At 40.5% G+C, this 27,505-nt stretch overlaps 1 protein-coding gene across 2 annotated transcripts in view; it reads left to right on the top strand.

The window, feature by feature from the left end:
• The window catches only part of fgfrl1a (fibroblast growth factor receptor like 1a), a 78,240-nt gene that overhangs the window by 8,417 nt on the left and 42,318 nt on the right, over positions 1-27,505 (top strand). For both annotated transcript variants that reach the window (XM_085176556.1, XM_085176548.1), the window contains exon 3: positions 23,003-23,275. In XM_085176556.1, coding sequence (XP_085032682.1) covers positions 23,003-23,275 — 273 coding nt within the window. The remainder of the gene's footprint in view (positions 1-23,002; positions 23,276-27,505) is intronic.

Raw genomic sequence — 27,505 nt, 5'->3', positions numbered from 1 at the left:
CAGACTGTGTGTGTGTGTGTGTGTGCTGGTTGATTAACTGACAAAGGGAAGCTTCAAAGGATCCAAATGACTCTTTCAGTTCCTCTTGTTAAATCCTAACGTCAGAGCCAAATGTTGGCTGTTTGGGTTGGTGCAGCTGTGGCTGTCAAAAAAACTCCAAATACCAACAATGCACTTTAAAAAAGAGACCTGAAATATTCGTGCATGTCCCTTTTACGTGTTAGTCTAAAGTGTGAGTTTTCAAAACCTAGAACTTATTCTACAATAGGACATGTCCTACAGATTAACTAGCACTGATGTGGACCAATCACGGGCAACAAGCTGGGGACCTTGTGGAGCAGTCCTGCAGCTCACTGTTTTATGGGGTCTGCTAATGTTGAAGGCTATTAGCCCACATTTAGATAAAGTCAATGTTTGCTTTGAGTTTGCTAATGGTGGGGTTTAATGGGGCTGTCTGGACGTTCTCTGCAGGGGCTGACGCTGTGTCGCAGTGTTGCTAAGACGCGATGCCTGTTTGTGGAGGGGGTGCAGGAGAAGGAAAGGCAACAGGAGAAGATAAGATAGAAAAGGGCAGTGTGGAAAAAATACTGAGAAAGAAACAGAAATATTTAACAGACAGTTTTGAACTGACTTCATGACTAAATTTGTAATCATTTAAAAATACTGGAAATGTCTTTAGAATAATAGCACACCCTTGATAGCAGTAGTCTAACATAGGGCTGTTTGATGTAACGATATATATCGGATGACGGTATAAAAACGTCTATCGTTTCATTTTACGCTGTCGTTTGTTTCGTGGTGTCGCAAAATAAACTGTTTACTGCAATATTTTTTCATGGTTTTGATGGTCACTGTAGTGGCTATATTCATTTCTTAAAGTTCTCTCTTTCTCTTATATTTAATATAACCACACTACAGACGGACAAGCGCCTGTTTTTATGCGTTGTGGTTAGCAACAACGACGGTCCACTTGTTTATTTTCCACATAAACCTTTCACAATAAAGCTCAAGATCCTGTTGAGACTTTTCAAAATAAACTGAATCACGTGAAAGAGCAGATTATTTACGGATGAGAAGTAAAAAAGAGCCGCCAGGTGCTAAAAAATAAACCTTAGACTCAAACGTTAGAACAGGCTGTTCCCCGCAGCACGCCGTGTAATAAATACTCACAAAGAAAATGGCGGCCGTTACAACTTATGTCTAAAAATGTATCGTTTCATGCATCGGTTAAAACACTCGACTCCAGCTACATGATGCGGCGCTGGAAACACTTCACGCAAGTCGAGCTGCCCGAGATTCACAGAATTTACAGAAAATGTTACATTTTTGTGATTTATATCGTTAACAGGACGATAGATGTCTTATATTGGGATATGAGATTTTGGTCATATCGCACAGCCCTAGTCTAACATAAAAGGAGGATTAATGAAAGGCTGAGAGTTACAGTTGCTAGTATGATGCTGCAAGGACATAATATGAAGAGAAAGTAAGTTTTTGTGAACATTAAATATTATACACATTTCCCTTCTGACCAGCATGTGCAACAAATTCCAGAAGCTTTTTAATATTATTTCTTCATTCCTGCTTTATTTATATGCAGTATTTTCCCCCAATTCCCTTTTTTTCAGCTCTCCTTCTCTCCCGGCTTCTCTGTCTCTCCCTTACATGGTGCATTATTGTGTGGCGCCACAGTGCTGTATTGTGGTCTCAGTGGGGTTGGGGTATGTTTGGTCAACGCTACAGCACAGCAGGTCAGAGGGCACCTGGCAGATCAGGGAGGGGTCAGGGAGAGTGTGAGCATCAGTTTATGTACACACACTGTGAATGTGTGTGGCTGTAACGCAGGGTCAGAGAAAGCACATGCTGGCACCAGAGGAGTCTGTAATAACACTGGTGGAACTCCACAGGACAGCACGCATTCGTTTCACTGCATTTTTACATCTTTGTCTCTAGTGTGCGTTACAAACATCATCAAGCGTGTATTAATAGATTTAATGAGGTAATATCAATTATTCCAAACTTATAACCTAAGTTTTAACAATTAAAGACCTCAGTTGTGAAGTGAAGCGATTATAAGTCAACAAACAAACTTACAATGATTGAAATCTATTGTCTTTATTGTTTCCTATTAACTATTTATAAAACATCTGTTTAAATTATGCACTGAATTTAATAAAATTACTTATATAGCCATAGACAGCAGTGATAATTGTAAGCAAACAGTCACATAAATGTAATCCCATTAATCTGCTGTGCAGGTGTGAAGCATGAAATGTGTTTTTAGTCTTCAGTAGACCCACATGGACTTTCTAGATACCAGTTTGTAGTAACTGGGAATGGATAGAAAGTGTTTTTAAGCAGATGAATAGAAAGACTCCATAAGCAGTGTGTATTTTAAGAAAACACTCCTGCTGACACCCCATTTTTATCCATCAATATCACAGTGGAATGATGCTCCAGGTCACTTTGGATCATTATTAGCCTTTACACTTTTTACCATAATCTGTTTTATTTTAAAGGTGAAACAGTAGAAAGTGTCACAGACTTAACTGTATGTACTTTGCTGCCTTTTACATCTCTCTCTGCAGTGCGTCTGTTTTCACTCTCACTTTCTTTCTCTCTCTGGCATTTTAAATCCTTTCTCACTTTCTTTGTCTCTGCTGTTTTCTCGCTCCCTTGTCTGCCTTTAAATCAGATCCTTTCAGACCCCTTTTAACCCCCACCTACCATGCACACACACACAGACACACACACACACAGACACTCACACACTTCAGCTGTTGATTCCCGGTGGCATTACAAATGGCATATTGCAAAGTGATCATTGGGACTCGGAACAAAGACACTTTTTTCCCTTCAGCCTGTCAGACTGACGTGAGTTGAAGTTATGCACCACTGTGGGCAGCTGTGAGCTTGTATCTATGTGTGTGTGTTTGTGTTATTTGTGTAATAAACAAAACAACAGGAACCCAACACCAGCCTGACCAGTATTATCACCATTACACCTTTGGTGTCAAATGTGATTGACATGTAATAGACATTTGGCCACACTGTCTTCATTTTGTCAAACATACTGATGACCTTTGACTCCAGGGAGTGGGAACTAATTGCACAGGATGTTAAGGTGGACAGCTTGTCCGTAGCTTTAAATTATAACAACTAAAGATTTCATATTTGGAAGGATTATGAAAGTAAATATCACGCCTACAATAGGAGGAAATGCTACAGTGCTGTTTTTTTTCCTGAAAGAATCACAATTTCTATAGAAAGTCATTTTTCTGCTGTCTTTTTTTTCCTAATTGAATTTAAAAAAAATACACCGCAACAAACAGATGAAAACCACTACATAAGAGGGGACACAAATACTCTATCTTTATCCCCAGTGCCAGCTGTTGCTGTAGAATCCATACGGCAGGGGGATGTGAGCAGCATGTGGGGGTAGAGTTACATCCGAGCCATTTTAGGCATGAAGGGATAAGTTTCATAGAAAATAAAAGGAGTGAAATTGGTGTCCGAAGTGCTCGCAAGATCCTTACACTGTGTGTTACGGCCATTTTAGTACTCGCAGCCAAAGTAGTGAGCATATCCTCTGTTGTTTATTGTCAATGGTTTAAAAATCAGCAGAAAATTGCATAACTGACATTTCTTGCTTTTTTTCCCAAAACATTGACCAGATCTGTAAAAGATTACAAAAACAGATATTAGTTACACTGAGGCAACTCAGGACATTAATATGCTCCAAGTAACCACATCGTGCTGATTTCTCGCTGAAGGGTCTGCAGAACAGTTAGCTGTGTTAATTATTTCCCACTACATGGCCCTTCATCACACTGGTCAGCTCAGTGCATTATTATCCAAAGGTAATCCCTCTGTTGTACTGGCACCATTATCACACCAGATCACAACGGGCCTATTCTTCTATATGTAATTAACAAAGGTACTTATGAGCTGCTTTCTGGGACTTAACTGTTGTGTTGTTGGAGCTTTAGGGAAGGCAGTGGGATGTGGTGGAAACTGGAGAATGTGGGGGAAAGGAAAGCGCTCACATAAGAATGCAGCGGCACTTCAGTTTAGGTTTGAACATTTAACAGCACATTGAAAATTTAACGTGGGAATTACAGTTTAACTGTCAGCTGATGGACCAGTGGGAAGAAGTTACATTTTTTAGCTTGTTGTTGTTTTTTAGCTTGCAGCCATGTATTTCTGAATAAACAGCTTTTTGTGGTTAAGAACAGTAAGCCTGTTTGCAACATGTCTCGGATCATCGAGTCTCTAATTTGGGCGAGATGGAATAAAAGAAACGTAATCCCGCGTCTGTAAAAGAAAGAGAGCCGAGGTTTCTTTTAAACCACATATTGATTATGTTTTGAAAAACTTAATTTTGGTGTTTGCCTTTTGAATTTTTCCAGATGCTGCTTTACACGAAATGTTAGACCTGTCAGTAATGGAGTATGGTGACGACTGTCTCTAAAACACATCTTCATCCTCGTACTTTTATATATAATCAACTCTATCGATCATATTAGGGTCTTTTTTTAAACGTCACTATATAATGATTGACAGACTCAACTGGTTCCTCTTGATTCAAGCGGTCAATCACTGGTACCAATTTACATTTTGATTATCCTTACTGTCTAAAACAGGTTATCTACTAAGAAGCTCGGGTCAGTTCTTCTATAGAGTTTCTTATGTACTTTATGCTATTTTGATTGAGCTGTTCAGTACCACTGAATCCTCCTATGGCAACATTTTGACCACAGTTTTTGAATTTGTCATCGAGAGAATAACAATCAATGTCAGAGGTTTTCCCTGATAAAGCTGTCTTGATAAAAAGCTCACTAGAGACACTCATAACTTTGGAGACACTCATCTGCTACTTCGAGCTACCTATAAGCATGATGCAACATTTCAGAAATGTTATGCACCTGTAGATTAAACCTGCAAGCTGCAAATTATAGAATACAAAAGCTTCAGACTAAACTAGCATAATGACTACTTTTACTTCTTACTGTGCTAGATGAAAATACACGAATGCGTGAGATCCATTTACTTACATTTAAACATCACTAAAATACTGCTACTTGGTCAACTTTATGTTGAGCTTCGCAAGATTAAGATAATGTTAGCTTTTAAGTTTTAACTGGAAAGATGTACAAGGTAGTACTGAGACCACCAGTCTTGTTTCAGTCATGTTTTATTTATTTATTTATTAACCTTTATTTAACCAGGAAGATCCCATTGAGATTAAAAACCTCTTTTTCAAGGGAGACCTGGCCAAGATAGGCAGCAGCAGGTGTGTCACAGTTACAGAAATTACTCAAACACAGGCAGCAACAACACACATGGAACAATAAGTAAAAGAATACAAATAAACATAAAAAAAAAATCAATAAAATTCAAATAAAAATAAAAAAGTCAGTTAAAATGACAATCAATCTAATTGAAACAGTTGCATGTTATGGACTTGGCCTCAAGGATTTGTAGTTTAGATTTAAAAGCACTTAATGAAATAAATTCAGTCATTTTCCTTCTGCAGTTTGTTCCAAGCCGAGGGTGCTAAATGGACAAAAGCTCTTTTACCAAGTTCAGTTCGGGCAAATGGAACAGAAAGCAACAAGTAACCATGCGGACGAAGAGAATACCGACCAGCATGTTTCATTACAAGCAGGGAACATAGATAAGAAGGCAGCAACCCAAGTATCGCCCTATATATAAAACTGTATAAATGAGAGTTCCTCCGACTTACCAAAGCAGGCCGTCCTACCTGAGAGTATAACTCACAGTGGTGAGTCTGAAATTTACGGTTAGTGATGAACCTCAGAGAAGCACGATACACAGAATCAACCATTCGAAGACATTGAGCAGAAGCATTCATATATAGAATATCTCCATAATCCAGCACAGGCAAGAATGTTGCAGCAACAAGCCGCTTACAAAGGCTTTAACTTATTTTGGGTAATTTTCTTAGTTGTAGATTTTTTTTTTCTTTTTTATGGTTTTGGGGGACATTTAGATGTCAGTTGACAAGAAGAGATTAGCAAAAAGAACTATGGCTTAAGCACATGCACCTTATCCCCTCTCTCAAACACAAGCAGTGGACTAAGACAGTGACCAGAGCTGAACAAATGGAGTTTAGTCATGGCTGAGGATTGGTGTGGAATGTGGGAGGGGGGCATGAATTTGTGTGTGCATGCATGTGTGTGTGTGTGTGTTATGTGCATGCTTGGAATGTTTAACTCCCCACCCAATGAACCAGAAAACACACAGGTGGAGGAGGAGGTGGAAAGATGTGAGGGAGAGGAGGAAATGCAGGATGATGAAGGAGGGAAAAGAAAAGATGAGTGCTGGATCGCTGATCTTCAAAGTGTGATGCTCAAACTGACGAGTACAAAACAAATCCAAACAGAAAGAAAAGACATGTTTATTTAAGTGATAACCAAGTAAGTATTAATTTGATGAGCTTTACTTCTAACTCCACTCTGTCACCTTGTAAAACTAAAGTAGGCTTCTCACTTTTGGACAAAACACTTCCTGAGTGAGAGTCATTTAACTGCTGACAGGTCTGGACTGCAGTCTGGTCAGTTCACCGCTCAGCCTGTTTTATTATGAAGCCATTGATGTTATGCTATGTGCAGATACGGCACGGTCTTGCCGAAATAACCAAGACTTTCCCTGAAAATCATGTTGCCAGGATGGCAGCATATGTCGCTCCACCATTCAGCATTGACGTTGCCTTCACAGAGTCTTCAATGCCTTTGTATTGCATTGACTACATCAGTGGTCCCCAACCTTTTTTGCGCCACGGACCGGTTTATGCCCGACAATATTTTCACGGACCGGCCTTTAAGGTGTCGCGGATAAATACAACAAAATAAAACTAGTACCGGTACCGACAAAAAGAAGATTTATTCATAACACACGTGAAAAGACCCAGGAAAACCAAGTAAACGATAAAAACGATAACAAAATAACGCTGAAAACCAATAAAAACCCTGAAAACCATACATTTCACACCTGAGCCTCAGCTCTCGCGGCCCGGTACCAAACGACTCACGGACCGGTACCGGTCCGAGGCCCGGGGGTTGGGGACCGCTGACCTAGAGGTCATTTCTTCAGTTCACCTTTAAATGAACTTGAGTCTGGAAAAAGGTGGCGGGAATCGTTGCTCTTGGATTTTTTGTTTTTTCTTGGCATGGTAGAGTTTTATCTTCTTACATTAGTGATAATGACCAACAATATTGTGTAATGGAAATGATGAAATACCCAAATTCTCTTTTTATGTTTTATGACAAATCGCTCTTAAATCACTTAATTGTCTAAATCTTCATCCTTTCACAACGTGGGGAGCTATAAGCTATTTTTATGACTATTGCTCTCTTTCGTGCTCCCTCGCTTATCCCTCGTCTCTTGTTTTTATAGTTATGTCAATATGGATGGCTCCCTTAGAGTAAATAGTCTGCTTTCTACCACTGAAATCAGGTGCTTAACACAGGTTGTACCGTGTGTGTTTGTGTCTGTTTGTGCCTGTGTATGCATTCGTTATCACTCGCTGTTAATGAGTAACAGTGTCTGCCTCCAGCATGTTGATAAATGCCAGGTCGAGGACATCGCTTTGCTTTACACACATTCACCCAAATGTGCACCTAATCAAGCGTGTTAACTATTTCTTATCTTACGTCAACTATGTCTTGGCTTATCTGTAAGGCACAAGACAAAAGACACACAAGATACAGATGTATATATTTACAGTGGCTATTTCACAGATTTGTAGACTATAAATGAATGTTTTTTGCCACATACTGTACGTATAAATAGTGTTCCTTTGTTGGTGCCTGGGTCGTTGCAAAGTTATGTTCACAGTGACTGTAACCTGACTGTGACTAAATAAGTCAATTGACCCCAGCCTTGAATTCCTTGCATACAATCAGACCACCTGCTCTCCTGTTCTGTTGGGGAAAAGGCTTTGCAGCCTAATGAATGTTTGTTTGAGTTCAGTACTGAAGGTTGGAGTGAAATGATCTGAAACTTATAAACAGTTGTTTTCTTCTTAAGTCAGTGTTACATTATTAAAACCAAATAAATGTTTGTTTTGATTCAGGATGAAAGTGAGCTGAGTGTGCCATCATATTCAGGCTCAGTGCAACTGACCAGCCAGGAATGGTGGTAATACTTTTTACTAGGGCTGCCACAAACGATTATTTTGATAGTCGACTAGTCACCGATTATTTTTGCGATTAGTCGACTAATCAGATCATCATCCATTGGACGTAAAACGTACAGATTATTGCACCAGCACCATCTGCTCTTATATAACTATCATTAGCTTACAGCTTGAAGTGTTTAAGGTATGTGCTAACTAAAAATAAAGACAAGATGATAGTTTATTAAATTTTAATGAAATTTGCAGATTGTTTCGGTGAAGTTTAATAAACTCCTTGCTATCTAAAATATGACAGGACACCGGAGTATATTCTCGAGCATCTCACACTTCTGATAATCAGCTGTCTGCTTGATGTTTATTCAGCTGTGTAAAAACTATAACTTTAATATCAGCCAAACCGATTTACTCAGAAACAAATAAAATACTAAAAAAAGCCAAACAATAACATTTTTAAGTTATCTAAGTGACTTATATATCATGTTTAACCTGAGTAGCGAAAGACGGCGGTGGGTTTGAAAACGATTTGCGGGAGTCCGGTGTTCTCACGGCTCTAGTTAGCCTTGCCCCCGGCTAGCTATCGAGCTAGTGGGTAACAGACGTCTCCGAAAACGTCGGAGCGCTTTTGAAAATATGTGGTGTCTTGATAAACTGAGCAGATATTTGAGGTTTACACAGCTACATTCTCACCTGAAAATATGTTAAACGTTTATTTTGTGACCCAGAAAGAATAATAAGAGTAATATTAAAACTAACTAGCTGCCGCCATTGTTGTAAACTGAGCTGGGCTGCGCTATGAATTCTGGGACACAGCTTCTTCTTCTTCGGGGCTTAACGGCAGCTGGCATCCTTGTACATGCAGTGCTGCCATCTTCTGTTTCAGTCCGTTATTACACTCTTAAATCCTACTACTTATTCCTGCGTCTTTTGTGATCTTACAAAGCTTCAAACGACGTGTCGACTATTAAATCAGTCGTCGACGATTTTGATAGTCGACGTAATCGTGACTAGTCGACTAATCGTGGCAGCCCTACTTTTTACTCTATTTGAGTTGTTAAAGTATTCAAGTAGACAGTATTTCTTACTCACTGGAATACTGCAGCAGGCTGTTATTGAACTGACAACCTTCTTGTGACAGGTGTGACCTTAGTCGGGGAACCACCCCTGGTGGGCGGAGCTGGTCTTTGCTCCTTTTATAAGCTCAGGTGTGGGCAATTAGGCATACCTCAGCAAACCTGAAGCTGCCAGTGCTTGGTCCCAGTTGGGCAAGTTTGTGTTTTTAACTTCTTTCCATGAAACTTGAATTCCTAGCCTTGAAATGGGCTATGACTGAAAAATATAGAGAATATCTGCTGGGTAACAAGTGTGTTGTCTATACCGACAACAACCCCTTGAGCCATCTGACTACAGCAAAGCTCGGAGCTTTGGAACAGCGCTGGGCCGCTCAGCTCTCTTCTTTTGATTTTTCAATTAAGTATCGTCCAGGTCGTACAAATGGCAATGCAGATGCTTTGTCTCGACAGTGTCAGCCATCAGATCAACCTGTGTCTTTGGAAACACTGCTTCCTGGTACTTCCCTTCCAGGCTCTTTAGTCCAACCAGTTTTACCACCCCAGAAAGTAATCCAATCTATGATTTCGGTCTTACCCTCTCATTCACTTGCAGACCTTGCTACTTTGCAGAGGGATGACCCCATAATTAGTGGCTTTTTGAAGTTTTGGCGCCAAGGAACTGGCCCTACTCGCCAGGAGAGGAGAGATTTGCCAGCAGCAGTACTGGAAATGTTGCGCCAGTGGAGGAAACTGGTAGAGAAGGAGGGTGTGCTTTATCGGCAGATTTTTCAGCCAGATGGGGGGGAACCCGTGTGCCAATTAGTGGTCCCTCATAGTCTAAAGAATGAGGTTTTACATGGCTTGCATAATGACCATGATCCAGAACAGAAAAGACAGGTTAACAGACAACTGATTAAGCCGATCCCTGCTGATATCTGTGAGAAAATAAGGGCAGAGCTCCAGCAAACTCCTAACCCTAGAAGTTCACCTGACCGGTTACCCCTGTCTGAGGATGAGGGAGACTTTTATGTGTGGCAACGAAGAGAGTCCCCAAGAGGTGACCCCCAAAGTGTACAAACTGATTCTGCACCTTGTCCCCAACAACCCCCAGAGGACCTGGCTATAGTAATAGGGCCGCAGTCCAGAGGGACTGAGCTTGGTACCCTGACTCCACAGCGCAGTGTCCCCACTCCATTAGCTGAAAGTGGTACAATTAGAAGAACGACACGCTCAACAGCTGGCCACCATTCCAATCCACACCATCTGCCCCAATCCACTGAAGCCAGGCCACCTAGTGTACATTCAGTTACAGCTTTTTACAGACCGTGGCTTTAATGTTTCATTGTCGGGTCGCCAATTCAAAAACCAGGGGGGAGATTGTGACAGGTGTGACCTTAGTCGGGGAACCACCCCTGGTGGGCGGAGCTGGTCTTTGCTCCTTTTATAAGCTCAGGTGTGGGCAATTAGGCATACCTCAGCAAACCTGAAGCTGCCAGTGCTTGGTCCAAGTTGGGCAAGTTTGTGTTTTTAACTTCTTTCCATGAAACTCTGTCAGAACGGTGGGAAACATTGCGTTCCCGTCAGAACAGTGTAGTGGACTTCACCGCCACTGACCCACATTTATTAGGGTGTGACGTGAACTTGTGGACAGAGTATCGAGCTGCTGCTTTGCCCAGTGGATTTCTGACTGCGGGCACAGGACCCGACACATCAGTGTTTTTAATTTGTTTTATTCTGATGTAATTTTGACTGCTGCGGCTGTCGATTTTATTTGTTTCTTGTTTTATTTTTCTGTATCAGTAGGCACCATAGAGATTGATTCTTTTAGTATTTTAACCCTTTTTTTTATACCTATATATTGTCGCAGACGGTGAAGGCGCTGCAGGGAAAACAAATCCTTTTTTTGTCTCACCGCTTTTGCATGCCCAGCGGTGGGCCGGAGTGAAGACGGCACTGAAGATTTGTCTTTTTTTATAGAGTTTTGCCCATTTGGGTTGATGTGAGTTGCCGTCCTTTATTAACCAGTGTATTATGTCGATTTGTTCTTAAACAGTTCCCCGCAGCGCTTGTCCCGTCTCACGGGCAATCATACAGTTTTATTGGTTTTAATAAGGTAAAGTTTTTAATTGTTTTTAGGTGCTGCTGTTACACTGTTACTTTTATTTTGTATTAAAAATTAAATTTTTTTTTTTAACTGACTGTGCGCCTACGGCTCTGTCCTATTTTAAATAGGGACCTACCACGGGTCACATTCTGATTAGGAGATATTGAACTTTGAAGGCATAAAAATACACACACTAAACTAGAAGTTTGTGGCCTTTAACCTTCGTTGAGGCCTAGCATCTATTGTTTAGTGTTTAGATATGACATGCATAAACTGTAAGCAAACCTTATCAGGCTACGTGGATGTTACAGGAGATAGACACGGTATCTTAATGTACTTCCTGTCTTCTTTTTATCTCCAGCAATTCAAAGACAGAAGTGACAGAGCGGGCATAGTTTTGTGCATTCGTGAGCAGCTACACGATCACCTTCCAACAAGTCAGGACTGCATGTTGTCGAAGATTTCTCCAGCACTGTCAATCTTTACCTTTTCTTTTTTTCCTTTTTAACTCACAGGTTGCGAAGAAAATACAGGGTTACAGAGGCTAAAGTATATTCTCTCACAGTTTTACCCCAGGTAGTCATTAAAATGTCAGTTGCACGTCCAGTCTGCAGCTTAGTTGTAAATCCTCAAATGTTAGCAGGTAGCTGTTTATGTGGATTATTTGCTTTCTGTTCATCCTTCCATGGCTTCATCCCTTAACTCACCCCGAGTAGTGCCTCTCCGCTGGCTCTCACACAGCGCTTTTCTTTTTTTCTTCTAACTTACTGTACTTTTCTTCACTTCCCTGAGTCTGCAGTTATGTAGTTAGCCCACAGTATTCCTGCACACCCACTCTCACAAGTGCATACTGTGCATGATGTGGTTTTCATAAAGCCCTTTATAAGCTTTAAAAGAATGCTCAAGGTTTAAAGTGCTCTCAGGTTCTTGTTGGTTTGCAGAACTTTATAGTCATGTTTCCTCCAAAGGCCTCTTATACCATTTTTTCCATGTTCAAGTATCTTCTGTCTTTTCTTTATGAGTTCTTCTGGTTGCTTTACATGTGAGAAATCACGTATTCAAGACCGGGAGGAGACGCAGGGCGTCACAAGCTAGTTTACTCACAGTACCAAGCCTGGGAGGGTTGGAAGGTCATACTTTGTCAAATTTGTGCCAAATCAAACATGCCGATCCATCCGTTGTGGCGATCCCTTGAAAAATAAAGGAGCAGTTGAAGATATCTTACCTAATATACTTACTGCATTTACCTTTAGGTCAGTAAGGTCCATGTAAAAACACTAAACTGTGGAATTTTAATATGTTTTTCCAGATTTTAGCCTGAAGTTAGGCAATAATGTGTTACTCATACAATGCTGTATAGTTACAAATGAAGACATGTGTTCATTTCTGAATTACATATGCGTAAGGTTCAGAAACTAGGAGCCTTAGATTACACGCAGCTGCACCAGTGAGCCGTCTGAAGAGTGACAACCTTTTTAATAACCCGATCAGCATTCATTTTCTCACAGCTGCATAATGTAAAACAAAGTGAAAATGTATTACTATTAAACTCTAAACCTAAGTAAACTAAAATAATAGCTTTCATGCCTCTCTCCTGGGTGGGGTGTGTCATTATAAATGATTCATATCTTTTTCTCCAGCAAATGTTTTCCTCTTAACGGAGCATGAACCTGAAAAGAAACGGTCGGTGGTCAATTTCACACCATTCACAAGCGGTTTCAGATCATTTATGTGAAATTTGAACATTGATCATATTGATCGTTGTTTTTGGAAGGAAGTCCATAATTATGTGGTAACCGTGAAGAGTTTTTATGATGGGCGGGATTGTTGGGTATAGTTTTGAGGGTTTATTTCTTCACAAAGGTTAGGGCAAGTCTTTAGCCTCAAGTTTTCCCTTGTTTTTGTAATTGAGCAACTTGTTTGGTAAGTTTCTTCTAAATGATAGCCTTGATTATTACTCTTGATTATGGAGGGGCTTTCCTCCAGGGAAAGGCAGACAGGTGCAGTCGAGAGAAGAGAGGAAAGCCGGAACAAAATAACTAGCTATTAGAAAGGCTATAGTGAAAGAGCACAAAGAGAAGGACGGATCGGAGGCTGTAAAAAGAGAAAGAAAGTGTGAACAAGTAGGAGAAAATAAATCATGTCTCTCTGAAAGGTCTGACGTTATAATTAAACTGTAAAATCAAAATGAAAAGGTAATAATCCAAAGTTCCCACCTTTTTGATTGTGTGTGTGTGTGTGTGTGTGTGTGTGTGTGTGTGTGTGTGTGTGTGTGTGTGTGCGCTCGGGAACCGATGGTGTGAGTCGCGGAGGGGATCAAGTTGCTGAACAAACCACTCAGCAGATTCCTCAAAGTTTTTCTGTCCGCTGTGTGTTTTTCTTTTGTGTGTGTGCGTGAGAGAGCGAGAGAGAGACAAGTGTATGCTTTTGGTTTATGTAAAGTGTGCGACTGTGTGTGTGTCATGCAGCCCGCAGTGTTGTGTGCCAGCCTCAGGCACACAGTTAACTGTCAGGATGGGGTAACAAGCAGCAGCTGACCTGTTGATGGAGTGGAAGTGAATGGGTCAGAACAAGAAGAAAGCGTCTGTGTGTCCGTCTGTGTGAGAAAGCACCTGAAGTACACAAATGATTGTACACTTTGTGCTCTGCAGTTTCTGCCTCAATTAACATAAGATCAACGTATTTTATGTTTGTGTTTTTTGTGTTTTTTGTGAGTTAATTCTGTCCAATAAGCTGCCTGAAAGGCTAAATGTGGCCTTACGCAAAAAGAAGTCCTGTTGGTTTTTAATCAGTTTAGAAACTATGGATGTGATAATGGAATATGTCTTATAAACAATAACAGCAAGGGATTACAGGGTTTCTCCAAAGGCATAAATAGCAGACTTGTGAGTATTGGTGTAATTTAAGCCTGAGAACAGACAGATTGTCACTGAAGCGTACTGCAGGAAAGTACACATAGGGTTTGGTTTTTAAAATCGTAAGTTTTACTACAGTACAGGGCAGAACTAAAGACGTAAATGTTACTTTTCAAACATACCTGGTAATAACAATGAGCTCCTGAGGATTCGTTTGTGTTGCAGCGTTCCAAACTTTTGAGACACACAATATTTTACAGATGCACACACATGCTCACACACCTCTACCTTGATCGGTACATCAGCGCTGTGTCCCGCTGTCAAGAGCTCTCCATGAAAAGCATTCCTCGGCTCTCCCCTCTCGCCCCAGTCTCGCTTGCCTGCCAACAACAACGTTGTGTTGGACTCTGCAAACCCATCTGACTCAAAGACCATTGGAACGTTCGGGGCAATAAAAGACCAGAACTCTCAATCAAAAACATAAAGGTTCAGCCCCAGCGATCGCAGTCTGCCAAAATATACAACACAACAAAAAATGACCAAATTAGCAAGTTTTTTTTCTGCGCTTAAAAAAAATCATGTTTGAATGCCGCTCCTCTACTTCTGATGATATTTTGCAGCTCTTATTTTGCCATGCTAGTTATGCTATAGATAGTATTTTTACCATGCTAAGAAAATTCGTAATTTTTACATTTTTATGTGAAATGCATTCGTGAGTTTGATTTGAATAAACAGCACAGCACTGGCAATCATCACCGAATTTCTGCAAATGCAAAATAGAGAACCAGACAAAACACATTAGAACTGCGAGTTAATTTGTCACAGTGTCATATCACAAAATGTTAGCGTGAGAAAACACAGACGTGTATTCGTGGTATTTGGCACCCAGAGCCAGAAAAACAGTCTGTTTGTACTTGAGTGTAACAACTAATGCAATTTGCATTGATTTTGCTAATAAGTGTCCAATTTTAGAGCAAATATAGAATAATGGACATGGGGCCAAACCAGGTGAGTTTACTCAACCTTCTGTGGGACACGGCCGGTTACATCAGGGCTAACTAGCCAGAGAAGAACTACAAGACAAACATACAAGACTATTATATCGACTGAGGCCATTTTGTGGGATCCTTGCAAAGATCTTGCTCTAGTATATAAATTTAAATGTAGTCACAAGGCAGTGTGATGATGTCATAGTGTCATGCATAATATATGTTTTGTCGAGCAAACTTGCACGTCATTGTCATAAAATTAAAGTCATATGATGCTTTTCTAAGTTTGTACTTTTAAAATGTGTAATTACTTGTAACGCTTTACTGTAATCCAATTACTTTATTCAAGTAACGAGTAAAGTAAGGGATTACTATTGCAAAAACGGTAATTAGATTACCGTTACCTTCTCGTAGGAACGCTGCGTTACTGCGTTACTAAAACCGTGATTTTTTTTTTGCGAGAATGTCTCATGACAGTGACGTAAGCGAGTGCGACGTTCGTGACAACAGCTGTGTGCAGATCAACAATGGATCATATATCGAGTGCAGAGAGAGTATGAGCGTGCAGCGTTTAAAGCGTGGAAGTACTGACCTTACTTTGAGTTTGATTCCATAAAAAGTGACAAAAACATTAGTGTCCGTTGTGCGTGGGAAGAAAACTTCTTTTTACAGTGAAAAAAACCCCTAAACTTCCGAGCAAGCACCGAGTAGCTACGACGTAATGGGAAACTCACAGAGAAACTCGCGGATTCTTCCACTGACCGCTGCACACCTGCACCAGGGTAAACCTCCGCCTACCCCACTCCTGCTTTACAGGTGAAAATAGAGCAACAGGACCGCTAGTCTTTGACTTTATTTATTTTCTGCTGTGTTTTACTTGCATCTATTTGAAAGACTGAGTGTAAACACACAAAAATATTTTATTTTATGTGCTGGAATGTGCAGAAAATAGGTTTAAATGTTAAACTAATTTCTTCCAGTCAGAGAATGTTGCATATAATTAAATATTTGCTTGATGCATAAAGTTAAAAGATTAAAACTAATAAAACAAGTTTTAAAAAGAGACTTTTCCATTTGATTACATTTTGTATGATGATTATGCAGAAAAAGTAGAATTGGGCTGAAAGATCTATCACTTTATCACCTATTCAGGTTGTAAATCGTGTTTTAAAAAATAACTAAGTAACTAAGTAATTAATTACTTTTGAAAATAAGTAATCAGTAAAGTAACAGGATTACTTTTTTGGGGAAGTAATCAGTTACTGATTACGTTTTTCAAGTAACTTGACCAACACTGGTCATAATATGTATTATACATGAGAACCTCCGTCTCACTATATGCCCAGCTTGGACAGACAGTCGGAGATTTGGAGTATTAGAGTAAGATACTGTTGAATTAATAACTCACAGCGTGTCTTTTATCCTGTCTTCCTTCTCTCACCCCAACCGGTCACGGCAGATGGCCCCGCCCCTCCCTGAGCCTGGTTCTGCAGGAGGTTTCTTCCTGTTAAAAGGGAGTTTTTCCTTCCCACTGTCGCCAAAGTGCTTGCTCGTAGGGGGTCATATGATTGTTGGGTTTTTCTCTGTATTTATTATTGTAGGGTCTACCTGACAATATAAAGGTCGTTGTTGTGATTTGGCGCTATATAAATAAAACTGAACTGCACTGGATTCAAATGAGTCAGTATAGTGCCACAGTACATATGCTATTGGATAATTGGGTGCAGTTGGTGAAGCAGAGTTTATTCGTGACATAGCTTCTGCTAAAAATAAATAAATACTTGTAGCATATTAAGGTACTACTCTAAGTATTTGTTTACAGTAACTACAGTACAGTAACTAATATTCCCCATATTGTCTGAATATAAGGTCATCGTTTGGTGAGGATAGTTTAGGATTTACTAAAGAACTGATGATTATACTGCTATAGTCCGTCTAAACAGCCGAATCTGCCCAGGAATTCTGTTGATAGTGTAAACTTACATAAAATAAATCCAGAATAAATTTACTGATTTTATCTGGAGAAGTAAAAGCTTGAAGTGATGAAGCTAATGTGCATGAAAGTATGTGTTTTCTCCAAATACAGACTAATTCATCATCCAGGTTGGAACTTGAGCTTCGCATTTGCCGTTGTTTTGGGAGTAACTGCTGAAAGAACAGAATGTACAGTATGAACTAATTTTTTCTTTATTTGGCCTTCAGACTTTCTCCATCAGTCCATGCAGAGATCGTGCAGCTCTGAGCAGGAAGCTTCTGTCCCTGCAGGAGTAGCATGCGTCTGACGTGGGCTATATTTTCCTGTAGTTAAGCTGCAGAATACCCAACGTGCATATTCAGTCTGTCTACATACTCCGTACTGCATAACCATAGGGCAGACAGAGAGGGGGTGAGCATTTGTTTATGCATATGTGGGCACAAACAAACTATCTTCAAGGAGCTTTAAATTATTGTGGGAAGTCAGTTGTGGGCAAGAGAAGCCAATTTTAAAGCCCTGCAATTTTCTCAAAGATGCCAACTACCCAAAAAGATAAGACAGTAATGCTCAAGCACTCTGAAATTCATAATTACTGTAATTGACAATGTTAAGAAAAAGTTTGTAAATGGGATCTGTGAGTATGACCTGGTCTTCACAGTGATTGGATGTAAACTGTGGTCCAGTCTTTATCTAAATGGCAAATGAGTCTGTGACCCTAAGTTCAGGCTCCATATTGGTTAAGTGGTGGTCCTACAGACAGCCTACGGTTAACTTTGCAGACTATAATCTATATGTTTACTGTCACCAGGGGGCAGTGTCACAAACAACCAGTCTGTGTGCTGCGCTTGCTTATGTCCATCAGCCAGCGGCAAAGAAGAGCAAAGTTATAACAAATAAAGCGCTAAAGTAAAACTAGGTGTTAAAAACAATGCAGCCTCCATCTGTGCTTCTTACGCAGTATTTTATGTTTTTAGTGTTTTTCCAATTTGTGTTGAACTCCGCTGTTATTCGGTTCCCTATTCTGGGCCACTTTTCAACATACACACAGCCTCGTCCACATCGAGCATCTTTCTAGTCACCGCTCTGACTGGCCTGTCAGTACAGTGTTGCTGACTGATGAAAAGTAAAGTCTGTCTGTTTCCAATTTACATCAATATTTAGGCTTTCTATCCAACCGCTTTACTCAACTACACTGGGCTTCAGCTGGCAGACAACCACTGTGACCTAATGCTATAAAATACCTTGATAAAGCTGATTCTTTTCAGCTTTTCTGACCCATAGGCAACAATGCATTCCCAAATTATGATGCTTCCTGTTCAGTATTTTTTCATTAGGGTGGTGTCAGTGTGCAGGAATCTTTTACACTTTGTGTTTGCATCAGTCCATGTAAACATCAGGTGTGTGGTGAAGTTTCTTTGATCGGAAAATAGCTGCTTTTCTATCTCATTAAAAGTGTGCGTTCATTTAAGATGAATTCTTTGTGCACATCACAGATGACTCATTACTGAATTCTGCATTCACAGACAGTTTGTCTAACTGTGAAGTGATAAATATCTACCACCCATTAAAGTTACTTTATGCAAAGCAAATGTTTCTTGTCGGAGTCTTCCAGGACCTCTTTTTTATGAGCCATGGTTCAATTTAGCAGATGTTTCTTGTCAATGTGAAATAAAATTGTGTTTTTTTGTAAATCAACACATCTCTAACCCACACCTCCGGTATTATTCGAGTGACTGGACTTGGACTGGATGGTTATTCACTCCTGACCCCAGTTAGCATTCGTTGGTGTCGTAATTCAAGACAAATATGCCTTATATTTATTTAAATTCACATGCTTTTCTTCTTGTTGAAGCTTATGTTTTATATTTTTTTATATATTATATTTTTGCAAACCTACTTTCAGCTGCGTATTTACCATTTACTTAATAGGAGCCTCATGTGCAGAAGTACATAGACAACCTGAACTGTGTCTCGTGAAAAAGAAGGAAAGATTTTTTTTTTACTTGCTTTAGTTTCACCCCCAAGAGACAGATTTAAAAAGACTTTTCTTTGGTCAAAGACCTGGGAGCAGGGGAGGAGGAGGAGGAAAAGAGGCTGCTGTTCGTGTGTTCCCATCACTGGGGAGAGAGAGAGTGGAAAGGAAGAAAATTTAGAGGTAGAGGAGGAAGATGTAGAAGAGGTTAACTGTCGAAAGTTGAGAGGTTTGGATAGAGGTCCTGTTCCTGTGATACCCTTGGGACGAAATTGAGGAAGTGTGTGTGTGTGTATGCGTGTGCGCAAATGTGAAAAAGCCAGGAGACGGAGAAAAAGAAAAGAGTCTGCAGTGAACGAAGAGGACGGCGTGAATGAGTGTGCTGAAAGAGGAAAAGAGTGAGCAAAGTGGAGTGGCAGAAAGGAAAAGAGTGATGTCAGGGAAAATGAGAGGAAGGGAGGGGGGGTTACGGACAAGAAAAAAGATTGGTAGTGGAGTAGTTTAGAGGTAAGGGGAATAAGATTACAATCTTAGAGGAAGAGAAAAGATATAAATAAATACAAAGGAGAATTAGGATTATGTGGCAGTAATACCACCAATCAAAAGAGGTAAATATGTGCAAGAAAAAGAAAGATGGGAAAATATTTCAGACACACTAAGAAAAGAAAAAATGGATTTTATGTGTGTTCAGAGAGATATATATCAGAAGGAAATAACAAAAGCAGACCAGCAATATGTAACCACATTACCAGGAAAGAAAAGAATAGATGTATAGGGTAGGAAAAGGAGAAAGAGTGAACTCTCGGGCCCCTAATGAGAAAGCCATACAGATGAACGAACACATTCCCCTATCCAGGAATGATGAGTTTGGAGGAGAGCAGGCTCCTCTGAATACCTGTAAGACTAATGTCTTTTTCACACATTTCACTTCCATCCATCCATCACTGTGTCCACATCCTGTTTCCATGTTTAAATAACAGCCCTCTTTGTTAGCACAAGCTAGGAACTACTGTAACGCTTCCCCCATTTTTATAACTCTCTTCTCACCTCTTTAGGATTTTTTTCTTCATCTTGTTCATCTCCTACTTCTGCAGCTGCACAGTGAAGGAATGAATCTAGTTCCAGCTTAGCCTTTTTAAGGCTTTTTTTTGTTTATATATTTAAACAAATCTGGTGTTGCATTCCATAACCCATAATCTCCTCTCACTCTCTACACACAAAGCCCCACCCCCAGAGTCAGCGACTAAACCAGGCCTAGCTCACTTATGCATGTTCCTCAGTGCTGTAAACTACATTTAGCAGCATTTTTAGCCCCATAAGGTGTTGCTTTTGTACCACAGGCACACCTCTGTCTGCAGGTTGCAGCGGCTTATTCATCCGGACCGGAGTACCTGGAGGGAACCCACGCAAACACAGGGAGAACATGAAAACTCCACACAAAAAGACCCCAGTACGGTGTACATTTTAGGACATCGTCAGGTCTCAGGAAAAAAGTCGTCAGGTATGAGGAAAAAAGTTGTCAGGTCTCAGGTCTCAGACAAAAAAATGTCTGAGACCCGACTTTTTTCCTGAGAACTGAGACCTGACAACTTTTTTACTGAGAACTGAGACCTGACAACTTTTTTCCTGAGAACTGAGTCCTAACATTTTTTTTGTCTGAGACCTGACATTTTTTTGTCTGATACCTGACAACTTTTTTCCTGAGAACTGAGTCCTAACATTTTTTTTGTCTGAGACCTGACGACTTTTTTCCTGAGAACTGAGACCTGGCAACTTTTTTACTGATACCTGACAACTTTTTTCCTGAGAACTGAGACCTGACATTTTTTGTCTGAGACCTGACGACTTTTTTCCCGAGAACTGATACCTAACGACTTTTTTCCTGAGACCTGAGGATGTCCTAAAATGTACACCGTACCCCAGCCTAATGGTGGAATTGAACTCAGAACCTTCTTGCTGTGCGGCAACAGTGCTAACCACCGTGCTGCCCCTACACTGCTAAAATGACTGAATTCAGACTGACCTCAACAGTGACAATGTCATCTTAGTTCAGTAACTGTTTAATTGTACCCAGAGATTAAAAAAAAGATAAATATAAATAAGAACAGCTTCATTGGGAATTTGGCTTTTATGGAATCACGTCTAGGTGTGGGCATTGAGAAAAGAGACAAGTAAACAGATGTTGGCCGCCTGGAGATGGACGTGTTTATTAGCCTTAGCATTTTCCACTGAAAGCTGGAAAGACTTTAGCAACATGCAGGAAGAGAGTACATTTTGAAACAGGGTAAGGAAACTATGTTTTTGTGGTGTATTTCAATCAGTGTGTTTTAATAAAAGTGCTTGTGACATCTCATGGTTTTCACTTGGCACACTTAGTAGAAAATAAAGAGATATAGATTGTGTAATGCCACTCAGCCTAAAAATACAGTCATATGATTTATGCATGTCATGCGTGCCAATGCTCCACGGCTGGACAATGATGTATTTTCTTAATGTTCAAAAACCCAATTTAATTTTGGGATTGTCCCGCACTTAATAATCTGTTGTGGCTCTCGTCGCTCCTGTTTCTCACGCCAGCCACACAGAAGTGAAAAACTGGAATGCCAGCTGTGATAAAACTAGTCAATCTTTCACTGTTCTTAGTGGATCGCTACTATAATGATTACCCCTGTAACCTTTTCTGATTGCACTTAAAACAGTCTGCACTTCTTTGCCTTTTCTTCTTCACTCTCAACCCCGCACACCAGGCTACTCCTTTTCTCCCTTGCACAAAAAATCAACTACGACCTCTAACACAATCACAAGCCAACCAAAAAACAGCATAAGAAGAGGTTCCCGACAGCCAACCAATCGTTTTTTGACAAGCACACATTCAAGCAATATCAAAGGGGGCAATGAATGAAACACACCTGAAATGTTTGAACTGTATCTGCCCACATCGATTTGATAAACGTCTGTCAGGCGCGCTATTTTCATGGAGCGCCGTTTGCCCTTTCTTTCACATGTTTAACCTACAGGACGTGACCTGAAGTTAGTTGTTTAATGGTGGATTTTCTTTTGTTGTTTGCTGGGAAATTGTTTGCTACATGGTGGCCTACTGTGTGTTTTTATTGCTATATTTAGAGAGTATTGTTTTGACCTAAAGGGAGTAATGCGAGGCCAAACAGAGATGCTCAGAAACGAGTTAACTCCCACGCCACTCCTGCTTCCACCTCTCTGTGTTTCTGTTTGTCTTTCTTTGTGTGCCTGTCCTATTCACTCGTATTTCATTCCCTTTCTCTTCGCAGACTTACTCCCTTAAATTCCATACTCCCTTATTCCCTTATTCATTTCCTCCTCGCTTCTCCTCTTACCTTCCCTCTTTCCTTCCTCAGTTTCTCCCCCCCCTCTTTGTTCTGTCCCCTCCATTTCTCTCCATCATTTCCTCCCACCTTTCCAATTCAATCAGGCTACTTTAATCCCTTTTGTTTTCCTAGTGTGCTATTTCACAGTAGAGCGGCTACCGAGCGGTCAAGGTCATGCCTGCTTCATGTCAGTGTGGCATATCAAATGATATTAAACTTACTAATTGGCTTTGTGTTTGCTTCCAATGGATGCTTTTAAGACTGTAAATTTACCAAGGAGTAAACTTACTTCTTGAACTTCCTGGAATAATTAGATTCTGACTGTATTTAAGTTATAATCTAACTTATGAGCTTCTCAAACAACAAATTTGTTCAAAACTAGTATTTTGTCTTTTTCTTGGGGTCAGAATGATCCATTTTCTCGTAGATCAAGTTGCACACTCTTCATTCATGCCCAGTATACTAATATACTAATTATTCACGTCTTACATAACCAGGCTGAATTTACTGCTGATGCTACTACTAAAGTTTTCATTTTTCTTCTACCCACGAGGTCCCCCCAGGGTGTCGGAGCGGGTGAACCATCGGCAGAGCGCACGTCTGGGTCGCACGGTTAAGCTGGCCTGCCCTGTGGAGGGTGACCCCCCTCCCCTCATCATGTGGACCAAAGATGGCCGCAACATCCACAGGGGCTGGACACGGTTCAGGGTGTCACAGCACGCTCTGCGTATTAAGGAGGTGGAGATGGACGATGCAGGAACTTACATCTGTAAAGCCACCAATGGGTTTGGCAGCGTAAATGTCAACTACACACTTATTGTGATAGGTAAGTGTTTGGTGCATGAGACATCAATGTGAACCTTTCGATGAATTGCATCAACGCGTAAACTCTAAAAGTTACGTAGTCCATCGTATTTTTCAAACAAAATTGAACTGTTTGAGCACGAAATGAATCATTTTGTGCTTCATGTAAATGTAAAAATTGAGTTGCACCAGTGCAGGCGATGCAAACTGTTAGTCCGGAGGCATGGAAATTCCTCATCTGTGTGTGCGTGTCAATGCTAATGTCACTATAAAAGAGGCTTTGTTGTACCATGTTTCTTTTCCTATACAATGCCCAGAAGGCTGTATTGTTGTTAGCGTCTGGGTGGGTGAGCTGTTATGTGGAGGCAGTAGTCTGTGACTGCTCTGACAACCTTGCTGCGCAAATACAAGTGTGTATTTTATTTTTTGTACATGGACTCAAATAACCACTTCCCTCAACTCTTATCCATGTAAACAAAATACCTGTTGGAAGGACAGTGTGTCAGCGTGCATTTACACATGCAAGCCTCTGTCTTTGCCTGCTCGTGTGTCTGGGTCTGTGTGCCGGTGAACCTCCACACCCGTCTGTGCGCGCGTGCTTCATTCCACGAGTTTGTGCACATGCCACCCGATTTTGTGTGTGTCTCTGTGTGCGCGTGCGCGCGTGTGTCAGGTTTCAGTCAGTAGAGTGGATGCCAGCAGAGTGATTAAGGCTGCATAGCGTTCCAGAGAATCTGACTAAAGCTGGACTCTCTATACCGCGTCGGCACTTCAAAGACTGGGTTGAGTAAAATGCTCCGATGCAAATTCATTCATTCGGTGTTTTAAAAGGACAAAAGTATCTTCGATTTGAAATTAAGTCATGCACCGAAGTTAACAGGAGCCAGGTTGAAATCTTAGATAACACAACACTTGCAGGAAACCTAATGATGCAGCGTTTTATCTATCAATGAATATGCCAAGATTTTCTTCCTATAGATACAGCATCGATTTTATTATCATTGAAGTGACAGGTCTGAAGTTCAGTTATAGTGTCAACAATACAGTTTCAGTCCCAGTTTTCCATAAATTTGCATATTGCCGGTCGAAAATATCCTTTTATTTTCCTGCAATCATTATCGGTATGCATTCAAAGCTGCATCGGTCTTGACCTGAACTTCAAAGGCAAGCTGGCATACAGAGGGCGGGGGCGGTGGTGGAGGGGTTGGGGGGCAACAGCTGCCGCTGAGGTCATCCAGGCAAGCAGCTGCTGCCCCCTTCTCCCCTCCCTCATTCACTGTCCCTTTCACTCACTTCACATATGCACACACACATTCATGCTATGCACAGTTAATTGAGCAAATGTATGTATATTATGTGTTTGTCAGTTTCACTGGTAATGAGAACCAATCCTGTGAATTACAACATCAAAACTTGGGAATAGGATCCTTTCCACTTAAAGCAAAGTACAAGCAAATCAACACCCATACGTAAATTGAAAACTGTATAGTTTTATGCATCTTTGACAGTAGTTCTCACGTCCCACAACCTTCATTAAGATGTAGCATCTTAGATTACAAGGCCCCTTTGGCTTTTTGACCTGAAGTCTTCACTTAAAACTGAGTGAACTGTTGAGATAAGTGAACACATCTACAGAAATACAGATATTTCCTTGTGAGTTTGCAGTCAGATGCTTTATTTTTAGGCTCTAATTAAGTGAAGCCAAAAATAGAAGTACTTCAGGTCAGGAACTGACAGTGTTTAATGTTTCCTTAAATTCACAGAATATTTCAGAGCTTTTATTTGCAAATATGTGCAAACTAACATACAAAACTATGCAAAAGTAGACAGTCATGCAATATATTGACTTTCAAGCTCATTAGAGCAGCAAGGATTGGCTTGAGAGTTTTGCATGCATGCTGTACATGTAATTAATTAAAAATCCAAGCAGGGTGATGTAATTTGTATGTTTCCAATAGAAAATGATCATGGCTTGCAGACTCTGGAAACTGTTTTCATAGCTGGATCAATCTACATTGGTAAGGATGCTCAGAGCATGGAGCGGTAGTTGTTGTAATAGCTTACTCTGTGGACCTCTGTGGTACTTTGCTGCTCTGCTAAGGGTTCTCTCACAGTTTCGCTTCCTTGCTTCCACCACACGTCCTCTTCGCTTTCATCTCCCCTCCTTACCTGTGTGGTCCTGTGTTAATTATCTTATGACCGGTCTGTTTCGCAGTAATGAGCCCACACCTGCATCTTATTGTATTTCCCTCTCGATTTCTAACCAAGAGTATCATTTAACACCTTTTTCTTATTAGCACCCAATATCAGCGCTCATTCCTCCTTCCCCCAGTCAGCTGGCTCGTTTTCCTCCAACCACGTTTAATTTGTACCAATATTTTCACAGTTTCCTATTTTCCCCAGATGTTTTAGCATTCGATTGCCGTAAAACACCCACTGTACTCCGCCTCAGTGGTTGGAAGGCATGGAGAGGCATTTTGTGAAGGCAGGCTTTTGTTGATGTGGGGAAATTGGAAGATTCTTTGAAGGGTTCGTTCTTTTATTGTGTGTAGGTTGGAAAATGTTTGTAAGTAAAATGTGTTTGTGTGAGCGTGTGGTTGTTTATTTGAGGACTTTTGCATGCGCGTATGTTCATGCGTCGTTGTGAGAAGATTTATTGGACCACCAGTAAAGTGAAACCAAAAAAGGTTTTTTTTTCTGCTCTACAAACCACAGTGACCTTCAAAAAAACTGAAAAGGCGAGGCGAGCTTCTCTTTCGTACTCCCACAGTCTTTTCATGGAGTTTCTTCTCTTTTGTTCTCCCTTAATCGCTTTTCTTTAACTTTGTCTTTTTATATTGTGAATTTTTTTTCTTACTAGAGCAATGAATTATAGAAAATTTATAGCTTAAACCAGATGCGATGACAATGAAAGCATGTCTGGAGCAGAATTGGGAAACTGCATAAAAAGGACGGAAGTAAATGGCTCGGAGTCGTGTGTGTGTGCGTGCACGCTTGCATTTAGGCGTGCTTTCAGTGCATGTGCGCGTGAAAATGCGGTTTTGAGTTTTAATGAGCACGTGCGTGTGTGTCAGTGTGCATATGCAGGTCTGTTCGCAAGTGGGTGACATGATGATTTGTGGTGATTTAAGAGCTCAACCATAGCAGCTGACATCTGTTCATAATTGGAGAACAAAGCGCAAAGACAGGCAGAGAAAGATATCAAACCTCGACCTGATGTATGTTTGAATAAATACGGTTGTACATGATTTATGTTCATCAAGCCGTGGCTACGTAATGAAGACTGAAGCAAGAAGTCGAATCACAACATTAAACATGACAAATGGCAAAAAGCGAAGCAGGAGTATGAAGAAAATTGATTTAGAAAATTATTGTTTCTTCAATAAAATCTGGTGATTTAATGCCAGGATTAGCCCACTAATAGCAGTGAACTCCTGACAACACACAGCTCTGCCCTGTTTGTCATGAAACTTTAATGTGGTACTGCACACCAAATACATGGTTTCACATCGTCGCCTGAGACAGCTTGCTTCCTGGTAGGCCTGCACTTCTTCGACAGCAAATCCAGCTCGTTTTTGCACGTTCAGTCTTCCTTCATTAAACTGCATTGCATGTGTGAGACCGCAGCTGTCTTCCGGCCAGAAGCTAACACATGAGATCACGTTGCAGACCGACATCATCTCGCCATCCGTCAGTTTCTCCATCCCGATGCCCCCTCTTATTTCGTGTTCTCAAATTTCTGATTTTTTAATTGAGATATCTGGTGCCTCATCTGGAGAGGATGTAGCGGCGGCCAAGGTTTGCAACTTAATTGGTGTGAGTCACACGCAAAGAGAGAAAAGTATGTGTCTGTGATTGCGCAGAGCGTAAAATGAAAAGTAACCCAGTGTCTTGCCCTCGCTACGTCATCCACCTAACTGACAAATTAACCATTTCTGCTCAGGTTAGTTGGTGTTCACTCTAGCATTTGAGGCCTTACAGGAAGTAGGTTCTCAGTAAAGAGCGCAGAACATTAAAAAAGCTGTAATTTTTTTTTTTTGAAAATATTTTTATTGAAAAAAGAAAACAACAGTACTTGCAGTTACCGAAATACAATCAACCTTTCTTCATTTTCCTAAGTAAATAAACTTATATATATATATATATATATATATATATATATATATATATATATATATATATGCAAAGGCTTAACAAAAAACAAAAACAAAACGCATATATATATAATATATTTATTTATATAAATATAAAT

This window comes from Neolamprologus multifasciatus, chromosome 2 (genome assembly GCF_963576455.1).
Source record: "Neolamprologus multifasciatus chromosome 2, fNeoMul1.2, whole genome shotgun sequence".
NCBI lineage: Eukaryota > Metazoa > Chordata > Actinopteri > Cichliformes > Cichlidae > Neolamprologus > Neolamprologus multifasciatus.
This window is presented reverse-complemented; position numbering and strand designations above follow the sequence as displayed.